Consider the following 11,027-nt stretch of genomic DNA (forward strand, 5'->3'; position numbering starts at 1 on the left):
GCAGCTGGAAGAGGGACCCGATAGGGAGGATTCTACAAAATCCTGTGCCCCTAGGGGCGCCTGGGTGGCTCAGCATTAAGCGTCTGCCTTTGGCTCAGGTCATGATCCCAGGGTCCTGGGTTCAAGCCCCGCATCAGGCTCCCTGCTCAGCAGGAGGCCTGCTTCTCCCTCTCCCACTCCCCCTGCTTCTGTTCCCTCTCTCACTGTGTCTCTCTCTGTCAAATAAATAAAATCTTTAAAAAAAAATCCTGTGCCCCTCACCTGCCCCCCGGAAAAAGTCCAGAAAGGAAGTTCAGGAGGAAGCCAAGTCATTTTTATTTCTTGAAGAGTTTGGGTGAGGGATGAGGGGCAGGGCCATAGTACTGAAGTGGAAAGGAATGAAGGGATTTTTCAGTGCAAAACGGCCTGTTGGTCAGGGCAGTGTGAGATTAGGCTGGTTGGTATTTTCAGTGCTAAAATGGGGAAGAGCACTGTGAGGTCAAACTGGGGGCAGCCTGGAGCATCTCAGGAGTCAGTACCTTGCCAGGCTCCGGAGCCCTAAAGAATCAGTGCCATTACCATGTGTGTATGAGAGGCAGGCCAGCCTCTCTGAGTTTCCCCTAGGTACAGAGAGTCCATTGCTAGGGATGCTGTGTGTGTGTATGTCTAAGGTCAGTGCCATGTTTCAGTCCAAGGCTCAGTCCCATATCAAGAGTGTGCCTAATTTCCTGTGTGGCAGTCTGGTTTGTTTCTTTTGTGTCAGGTAAGCCACTTGTGTGTGTGTGTGTGTGTGGGTGGGTGGGTGTGGGTGTGGGTGCGCGGGCACATTGGGATTAGTCCATGCTTTTGGGTGTCAGTCTCCTATGTCAGTGGGTGTGTGTCTCTTGTGTGTCGGGATGGGTCCCTGCTTGTAGGAATGGGTGTGTCCCGCCTCAGCCTCCACTCCCCCTCTACCCCTCAGCCAGGCCCCAGTGTGCTGATGGTGGTGTAGCTCAGTCTGGACAGCGAAGCAATGGAAGGGGTGGGAGGGTCCTCATCGGGAAGAGGCCTGGGGCGAGCTCGTGGAGGCCTGGGGCAGCAGCGGGCGCACGTCTCAAGGCAGGCCTGGCGAAAGCGACGGTGCATGAAGCAGTAGACCAGGGGGTTGACACAGGCTGAGGCGTAGCTCAGCAAATGGATGAAAGAGATCGGCGCCCCTGAAAGTGCGCGGTGTGCACCAGAGCTGTCGAAGGCACGCCACGTGTTGGCGCTATACAGTGGCAACCAACACAGGAAAAAAAGCACAACGATCACCAGCAACATCCGCACCACGCGCTTCTTAGCCAACAGCTTGGCCTGGTAGGGCCGGGGGCCACATGCTGGCCCAGGAGTGGGCGCGGTCAGTGCGGACAGCTCCAGGGTCTGCCGGGAGCGCGGAAGCTGCACGTAACAGCCATCACCATCCTCGCCAGCCAGCCCATTCTCGGGCAGGCAACGCCCATTGGGGTGGACAGGACCTGGGCACAGAGAGTGGGGGGTCAGAGCAGCGGGCTGAGCCCTCTCGACTTCCGGCCCCACCCCACCAGACCCTGTTTCCTGCCTCCTTGCCGGCTCACGCTCCTTTCTGCTCCACCCACTCCAGGCCCCGCCGCTTCCCAAGGCCGGGGGCAGAGTGCGAGGCTGGATTTCACGCACCTGGTGCCGCCCCACTCCGCAGCCCTCCTTGGCTTGGGCCTCGGCTCTGGCTCTCCTTGTCACGGTCTTCGTCAAAGCGAAGTCCTAAGCAGAGCTCGCGGGAGATGAGCCCGTAGGCCACAGCCATGACCACACCCGGGACGAAGAACAAGAGCAGGAGCAGCAGGACCGACCTGCAGACAGAGCGATCAATCACACGGGTATCCGTCCGCCTGGACTCCCGGATGGAGAAGAGCCAGGGGGGTTGTTCCTAGGGCTGGTGACCATGTCCCTGAGGTAGAAGTAGGATTTGGGGGTGCTGCTGGGAAGGGCTAGAGAACTGCGGAGCGGCCCCAAATGGGAATCCCAGGGTGGTGGGTGCGGAAAGGGAATCGGAGGATCGGAGCAGCTGCAGGAGGATTTTGGGGACTGGTAGGAAGCAGCTGATGGAGACGGAGAAGGGAATTCCCAGGAATAGGTAATGGGCCCCCCTCACCAGGTTTGGCGGACACGCGCATTGGGCCAGCGATGCACGCACTGCAGCACACGGGCCCCTCCTGCTGGCTGTACGGCGGTGTACACCGGGTAGGGCACCATGAGCAGTCCAGAGAGCATCCACGTGGCTATAATGACACGAGCCGCGTGGGAACGCGTCTGCCACACGCGTGCCTGCAGCGGTCGGCAGATGGCACTGTATCGCTCCAGGGCGATGGCCACGAGGCTTAGTGTGGACACACTCACAGACACCCCTAAACAAGGGAAGAGGAAGGGGTCACTTAGGAAACTTGTATTACACACTCAACCAGCGTGATTTTCTCAGGCCCCGCAGGGAAAGACCCCTATGTACAGCAAGGACTTTAGGAAAGGAGGGCAGGGGGCGGGGGTTGTCTCACCTACCCATGAGGTAGGAAACCGCCTTACAGACGACTGTGCCAAAGATGAACGTGCCCATGAGATTGGGCAGGAGGGTGAAGGGCATGCAAGCCACAGCCAGCAGGAGGTCGCTGACTGCCAGTGAGAGCAGGAAGGCGTTGGTGACAGTCCTCAGGCGGCGGCTCAGTCCCAGGACCACGATGATGAGCACATTTCCTCCAACGCTCATCAGAAAGATCACTGCATAAAGGGTGACCCTAATGGCCAGCTCCAGTTCTGGGGGTAGGAAAAGGGAGAGGTGGCAGCAGGGAGTCTGGCTCCCACTCAGCCAGACCCTCCAAGCCCGCTTATTCCCCACCTCGGCTACCCAGCTAGATCCCTCTGCATCCCAGGAACACCTCCTCCCACGCAGTGGGTGGTGAACTTGAATCCTTCAGGCTTCTAACCCCTTGAGGCTTAGTGAGATTGGCTTGACTCCTCCTCTCCTTGAGAAAGTCTGTCTCTTCTCAAGCTTTGCTCCAAATTCTCCCTTCTCTTTAAGCTAAACTTCTTGAAAGGATTATTTGCATCTCCTCATTCACCCCTCAGTCCATCACAGTCCAGTGCCCCATCTGTCTCCTCCATCACCATTTGGACACTTCTTCCCAAGATTACGAAGCTTTAACTGCCAAATCCAAAGGTCTCTTTTCACCCTATTCTACTTGATCTCCCTGTAGCATTTGGCACATTGACCACCCACTACTTTTTGAAACACAGGTCAGGTCATGTCCTTATTGCCTAAAAACAAAACAAACAAACAAACACCAAAAAAACACAAACTCCTTCACCTGCTCTGTACTGTCTGCAACCCTCTGGCATGTCTTCCAGATCCTCTGAGAACTGTCTTCTTCCTCCTCTTACCTCCTCTTGCAAAGCACCCACTTAAGCCACTAGATGACTCAGTTTCTTGAAGGCATCATGCATGCTCATGACTTCCTCCCTTGCTAACATTGATTTCTCAGCCTGGAATGTTCTTTCACAATACCCTCCCTCCATCACAAACTCATTTTCTATATCTGGTAAATTCCTATTCACCACTGCCCTTCAAGACTCAGATTAACTGCCCCCTCTTCTGTAAAGCCTTTTTAGATGCCTCATTTGGAGTTAATCTCCCCCTCTCTGACCCATGCATGTTCCTTAAATATCTATTAGAATGCTTTTTCTTTTCTGCCTTGTATTTTAATTATCTCCAAACATTCATTCTCACTCAACAAACATTTACAGAGGACTCCCTTTATGCTAGGCGCTGGGGACAAAGAGATGAACATGACAAATTCCCTGCCATGTGAGAGCCCATGGTCTAGAGGGAAACTTGGATATATGACAGATAAGTGCCACATAGCATGATAAGGAGTGAAGTTGAAGAATATACAAAGTGCTGTGGAAGCTCACAGGAGGGACACTAGTGTTGCTGGGCTAGACAGGGGGCTGACCCCATTCATTTGTGTCATTGTCTACTGGGGGATGGATTCATCTTTGGGCCTCTATATCACAGCCAAGCTGACCCAAACAAAATTGAATTGAATTAAACTGGACTCAGTCACTCAAACCCATGGCCTCAGCATGAGGGAGACTAGAGCTTGAAGGGAGAGGGGGCAGGGACAGAGCCTTCCAGGTTGTGGGGAAGGAAGGGCGTAGAGGGGCAGTTCCCATTCTGCAGCCCCATACATTGACTCTTGCGTTAGGCTCTGAATTAAACTGTTTTCATAACAATAACCAACTTACTAAAAAATGGTTATAGGCATGAGTGCATGCTATTTACAAGAGATCCCTGAACAGAACCCAGCAGTAACATTACTTGCTCAGATCACACAACTAAGTAAGGTGCTGAATCAGAATGGCAGCCGAGTCTCTAGATCTCTAAAATGCTTTGCCTCCTCCTACTTCCTCACCCCTCTGTCATTCATCATGCTGCCTCCTTCTCCCAATCAAATCTGAATCTCAGTGCCTCTTTCCGCCTCTCTCTACTCCAGTGTGGCATTGCTCGCTGTGTTACGTTTAACTCTCTATCTCCCCCACTGGACTCTGAGCTTCTTGAGGACAGGGGCAATGGCCATCTTGTTCTTCAGCATATCCCTGGCACTTAGCATAATGTCCTGCACATAGGAGGTGTGCACACATGCTGGCTAATGGATTTTGAGTGAATCTCTGTCATTTTCCACACAAATGCACCTGCTTTGTCCTTCCCCATTCATGCTTCACCTCTGTGCCTCTAAAGCTCCAGCACGCCCTCTTCTCTCTGCCTCTGTTTCTCTAGAGACGCACGTCACCCTCTCCAATGAAGGCTTATGTGTAGCAAATTTGAGGGGCGTGTGTGTGTGTCTGTGTGTGTAAATAAAGAACATTTATGAGGGAGAGCTCTGCAGAGAGGTCCCTGGACCCAGAAAAAGAGCTGGTAGTCTATCCTGAACTTTTTGTGTCTCCTTCCAGCCCACTGATCTTCCCACCCCACCCCTCCTTGCCCCGTTCCTTAATCTCTCTAGTTCTATCATCTTTCTCAGATCCTCCTCTGGGTGTCTCTTTTCAACTAGTTCTTTTTTTAGGATTTATTTATTTATTTGAGAGAGAGAGAGAGAGAGAGAGAGAGAATGGGGGAGGGGGCAGAAGGAGAGGGAGAGAGTATCCTTAAAGAGACTCTCTGCTGAGCAGGGAGCCCAAGCCAAAGCTGGGCTCTATCCCAGGATCCTGAGATCATGACCTGAGCCGAAATCAAGAGCCAGTTGTTTAAACAAATGAGCCACCCAGGTGCCCCTTCAACTAGTTCTTGAATCAATAACCACACCTCAAGTTGGTACAGCACTCTAAAGTATAGAAAGCACCTTTCTCATTCGTTCATCCAGCTGATGTGTCCCATGTGTGTTTTTGAACTTGGTGGAGCAGAAAGATGAGACACCGTTATGAAGTTCCCAGTTTGCATGGGTCTCCAGAAAATAGAGTCCCAGTAAAATTGCCGCTTTGCTGTTTTGCTGGGCATTCCCAGCTATTTACCTTATTTCCAGCCACCACTATCTCTCCAAGTCTTTGCTGTTGAACAGTTAGGAGATGTGAAAAAGAAATCTTAGAGCTAGGAATCTGGGGAGAGGGAGGGAGGGATAAAAAGGTAGAGCACAGGGTTTTTAGGGCAGTGAAACTATTCATATGGTACTATGGTGGATAGATGTTATTACACATTTCACATTTGTTAAAACCAATATAAAATATAACAAAGAGAGTGAACCCTAATGTAAACTATGGAATTTAGTTAATAATATATCAATATTGGGTTATTAGTTGTGATGAATGTATTGCCTTAATGTAAGATATTAAAAATAGGGGAAATTGGGACACCTGGGTGGCTCAGTTGGTTAAGCGACTGCCTTCGGCTCGGGTCATGATCCTGGAGTCCCGGGATCGAGTCCCGCATCGGGCTCCCTGCTCGGCAGGGAGTCTGCTTCTCCCTTTGACCCTCCCCCTCTCATGTTCTCTCTCTCTCTCTCATTCTCTCTCAAATAAATAAATAAAACCTTTAAAAAAAATAGGGGAAATTGTGTGTGTGTGTGTGTGTGTGTGTGTGAGAGAGAGAGAGAGAGAGAGAGAGAGAGAACTTCTTGTGCTTTCCATTCAATTTTTCTGTAAACCTGAAACTACTATAAAAGTCTATTAGTAGGGTGCCTGGGTGGCTCAGTCTGTTAAGCCTCCAACTTTTGATTTCAGCTCAGGTCTTGATCTCAGGGTGGTAATTTCAAGCCCTATGTTGGGCTCCATGCTAGACATGGAACCTACTTAAGTAAATAAATAAATGTCTATTGGTTTTCTCAAAAGTCACAAAAAAGCAATTGGAATGAAGACTTGTGTGTGTGTTTCTGCCTATATGTATGCATCCATGTGCGTTTGTGTGGTGGAATAGGAGTGATCACAGTGGCTTCAACAACTAGGAACTTACAGTAGGGGTGGGAGAATGGGAGAGGCACCTTATAGATATTAGTGCCTTGATTACCTGTGGGCATCATCCTGCTGAGCCAGAGAACTCAGAAGACCGTGACAGTTCATTTCTGCTTCTGGGGTCTAGAGGATCTGCATTTGTTCTGTCCAGATGATGGCAGAGAACGTAGGAGCACAAAAATCCAGATAATGTGCCATAAAACAAAAATCAGGACTTTATAAGAAATAACACTGAAGCTGCTGATGCCTCAAATCCTGCCTTCCACTGGTATGTTGGATTTGGTCGCCCGTGAACAAAGACATCAAGGTAATACCCACGTGTCTGTGGTGAGCATGGATAGCATGCAACTGATTGGGGATAATAGCTGGGCAAATGGGGATATCCAAATGTCAATGGATACTAACTGAGGGAGCAAAAATAATATGGAAGGATGTGTAGGTAATATCAAAGTGAAAATTGGGTAACACTTTAGTTTTTGTGATAGATAATACCTGGGTGGGTGAGAGTAATACGTATTTTTGTGGACAAGGTCTGAGAAAGGTAACAGTTACGCGTCTGTAGGTAATGCCTGATGGAGTGTGGGATACATGTAGGTTTAGATAATATCTGATCAAGTGTTGTAACATTTGTTCCAATTTTATTATAGGTGCTGCTGAAGTGAGCAAGAGCAAAAACAATTGTAACATTTGAGTGAACAGGAGTAATATCTGTAGATATGTCTGTGGATAACATCTCGTTTTGTAGATAATATCTTCGGGAAACATGGATTATATCCAGAGGTCTGAATGTGAATGGGGGAGTATCCAAGTGATGATGGTAGTAGCTGAGTAAGCAGAAGAAGTATCCAAGTTTCTGTGGGCATGGACCTGAGATGTTAACATGTTAAGATGTTAAGTGAGATACGAATCTGACCTAGTACAATAACTGAGTGCCTGAGCGAACACAGGTAACATTTGAGTCTTTGTGGGTAATATCTGAATGTGTGAGAGTAACATCTGTGATTTTATGAGTAATATCTGGAAAAGGTTGCTTAAGTGACCATGGGCAATATCTATGTGTGGATAATAAAACAAAAGCAAGTGTGTTTGGTGGATGAGTGACATCTAAATGACTGTGAGCAATGTTAAAGTAACCATGGGTGACATCTGTTTTTCTGTGGGTAGCAGCCGTGTGAACACTAGCACTCAGGTCTGTATGGATAACATATAAGACTAATGTAGGTGGGGCACCTGGGTGGCTTAGTCGGTTGAACGTCATGGCTCAGGTCATGATCCCAGGGTCCTGGGATCGAGCGCCGCATTGGGCTCCTTGCTCAGCGGGGAGTCTGCTTCTTCTCCCTCCCCCTCGCCCTCTGTGTGCGTGTGTGCTCTCTCACTCTCTCTCTCTCAAATAAATAAATCTGAAGAAAAAAAAAGGCTAATGTGGCTAAAATCCACATTTCTACTGGTAACACTGGAGTGAGCCTGGCTAACATGCATCTTTGGGGGTAATATCTGAGTGAGTGGCTAACAGTCTTCATGGGTAACTTCTGACTGCCTGGGTAACAGCCAACTAACTCTGTGTGGATAACAACATCCAGATGAGAAAGGCCAGTTCTTGCACCTGTGCTCTCAATCACTTCATGTTCTGCTTTCTCAGGGTCCCCTGCTCTGTTGACTATCCCTGCTCTCTGCTGTACCTTCAATCTTCCTCTTTCTTGGCCCATTCTGCATCAACATTTAAAAAAGACTCTTGCCTCTACTGCACACACACGCCCCCCCAGACAACTCCCCCACCCCACACACCATTCCTCAACCCCACGCTACTTCTAGCACTATCCTATTTTTTCTTTGCCTCTCTTTCCCTACCAAACTTCTGGAAAGTTTTGTCTACACGCCCTGGTTCACTTCTCAGAACCTCCTTCCCCACTGTCCCAAACTCAACCTACTGTAGTCAGGCTTTAACACCCATAACTCCTCCTCGTCAGGAGTTCCTCGTTACTGGATCTGAAGGATGCTGTTCTGTCCTTATTCAGACTTACATCAGCAGCATTTGACATCACTTATCCCACCCTGCTTGAAATCATTTCCTTGCCTTCTTGTCTCTCTGATGGTTTCCTCATGGACTCTCCTTCCTTCACTGGCTTTTAAATATCAATCTTCTTCAGGATCCTGCCCCAGGACCTCTTTTCTTTTCATCCTACATCCTACATCCAAACCTTTGTATGGTTTTATCTATTCCCATGGCTTCCATTACCTCCTGTAGGCAAAGACCTTTTAGGTCTGTATTTCCAGCTGGTACCTCTCCCCTAAGTTCCTGACCACCAGATTTGACAGCTCACTGGCCAACCCCACCTGGGTATCTCACCAGCATTTAAACTTAGTGGGTTCCAAATTGATTTTATAATCTTCTCCTTCAAACCTGTTTCTGTTCCTTTGTTCTCCTTCTCATGATATAACACCAACATCCATCCAATTTTCCAAGCCAGATACCTAGACGTCATCCCTTGACCTCCTCCTCCCTCTCCGTTTCTAATGAATCACCAAGTTCTGTTGTTTCCACTTCCAGAAGTGCCTCTCAAATCCACCCACTTCTCTCCATCCCCACTGCGAATACTTTAGTGTAAGCCCACTTCATCTTTCACCAGAGTAATATAATAGCCTTCTAAAGCGTCCCCCCACCCCCCACCTTTCATGTCTTGTGCTCCAATCCATTCTCTACACTATAGAACTAATCCTGGCTGTACTACAGAGCCTTTCAGTAGTCGCCATTGACCTCAGGATAAAAATCCACTCTCCTGGGGGCACCTGGGTGGCTCAGTGGGTTAAGCGTCTGCCTTTGGCTCACGTCATCATTTCAGGGTCCTGGGATCGAGCCCCTGAGTCGTCGGGCTCCCTGCTCAGTGGGGAGTCTGCTTCACCCTCTCCCTCTGCCCTGCCACCCAGCTCATGCTTGCTCTCTCAAATAAATAAATAAAATCTTAAAAAATAATCCACCCCCTTAGCCAGGTATATGAAGCTCTTCATAAACCCTCTAGGCTGGTCATCATCCTGAGTGTTCCTTTATCCTCTCTTATGGTGTGTGTTTCAGGCTCTCAGAAACTGACACACTGAAGGAAAGTATCCCAGATTTAAACTTTGGGTGCTTAAGCATACTGTTCCTCTACTTAGAATGCTTTTTGCCATTCCTGCCCCTTCACTTGTCTAGCTCTGCCTCATCTTTTTAATATTTATTCAATTACTCCTCGGGAGGCCAGCTTTGGTTCCCTAGGCTAGGGCTCCTTTTCTGTGTTCCCACAGCCTTCCTAAGGCACAATCCCACTTTGTGCTGCAATTCCCTGCTTACTTGTCTGTCTTTCCCACTAAACTGTGAGCTCCATGAAATAGGAACTGTTCGTTTTGGTGCCTAGCACTATCTCTGGTTCAATAAATATTTCTTGAATGAAAGAATCTAAGTGAGAGTGTGTAACAACTGGTCTGAGAGAACATACATTATTTTGTGGGGTAAATACTCAAGTTAAAATGTATTCCCATTTTCCCTTCTTGAACATGGAATAATTTCCTTATGCTCAGCACTGCTCCCTCTCTTGGAATCTCCCTCCTTCCTTTTCTGCCTACTGAACTCCCTACTGAACTCTCAACTTCAAGATCCAGCTCCCGGGTTCTCCTGGGACTTCTCATGCTGACTGTTATTTTCCCACTGGTTTGTCTCCCCTTTGCACTTGACTATGGACCAGTGAGGGTCTGGACTGGGTCTGTTTCATTCCTGTGTCCCCAGGACTTAGCCCAGCTACAACAATAGGTGTCCAGGAGACATTTAAGGAAAGAAAGGGTGCAGGAAGGAAAAACATATATTGTGAGCTGGGTTTTCAAGAAAATGTGGCTGTTGGCCCGTGGGAGGAGTGAAAGTCATTTTGGGGACTGAGTAAGTGGAAGCAGTGGGGGTGGGGGGTGGGGATGGTACAAGGGATAGGAGACAAAGGGCAAAGCCAGGCTCTAAGAGGAAGAAACCTGAGGAGAGGCAGGTTGGAGAAGGGGCTTGGAAGGGACTTGGAGACAGAAAGAGAGAAGGGACAGTGCCTTGATTAGAATTCCGACCTTGGGAGGCCGGAGGACTTGAGGAGTGAAATGGAGACAGGCAGCTCTAGGGAGCAGTCCTCAATGTCCAGCCTAACTCAGGTGTGAGGTTCTCTTTTGGGAAGGCTCAGGGTTGGGGTGGGGGACACAGGAGATTATAACTCTAACTTCCCATTTAAGCTTTCCATAGTGCTCCCTCCCTCAACCAGCCCTCTTCTTTTTCCCAGGCTTGCCTTCTTTTCTCTTTCCTTCCCCATTGTGGCTCTGTGAACTGGGTTTAAAAGGAAGAGAAACCTGGAGGATAGGCAAGAGGAGGTCCTTGCTTTCTGACCGTCTGTGTCTAGAAGGGGGCTCTGTGTTGGGGAGGGGGCTGTGTGTGGGGGTGACCAGTAGCTCTGGGTGCGGCCCGGAGACCGGGGTGTGAAGGGGCTCTGATCAGGTGGTGTGAAGCTGTGATGGAGTTTTTATGAGCCGTGGAGGGGGGGGGGGGCAGAAGTGTCGGGGGG

General features: G+C 49.1%; 1 protein-coding gene across 3 annotated transcripts in view; it reads right to left on the bottom strand.

Moving 5' to 3' along the window:
* Positions 1-283: 283 nt before the first annotated feature.
* The window catches only part of CCKBR (cholecystokinin B receptor), an 11,287-nt gene continuing 543 nt past the window's right edge, over positions 284-11,027 (bottom strand). The window contains exons 1-5 of one of the 3 annotated variants that reach the window (XM_032427408.1): positions 3,333-5,137; positions 2,530-2,781; positions 2,129-2,381; positions 1,654-1,826; positions 284-1,475 (exon numbers count right to left, since the gene is read on the bottom strand). In XM_032427408.1, the coding sequence (XP_032283299.1) occupies positions 937-1,475; positions 1,654-1,826; positions 2,129-2,381; positions 2,530-2,781; positions 3,333-3,363 (1,248 nt within the window). In that variant the 5' untranslated portion in view covers positions 3,364-5,137 and the 3' untranslated portion in view covers positions 284-936. Of the gene's footprint in view, positions 1,476-1,653; positions 1,827-2,128; positions 2,382-2,529; positions 2,782-3,332; positions 5,138-11,027 lie in introns of those variants that run through there. The other 2 variants (XM_032427406.1, XM_032427409.1) reach the window with 2 other exon arrangements.

The sequence above is a fragment of the Phoca vitulina genome, unplaced genomic scaffold, assembly GCF_004348235.1.
Source record: "Phoca vitulina isolate PV1807 unplaced genomic scaffold, GSC_HSeal_1.0 scaffold36, whole genome shotgun sequence".
NCBI lineage: Eukaryota > Metazoa > Chordata > Mammalia > Carnivora > Phocidae > Phoca > Phoca vitulina.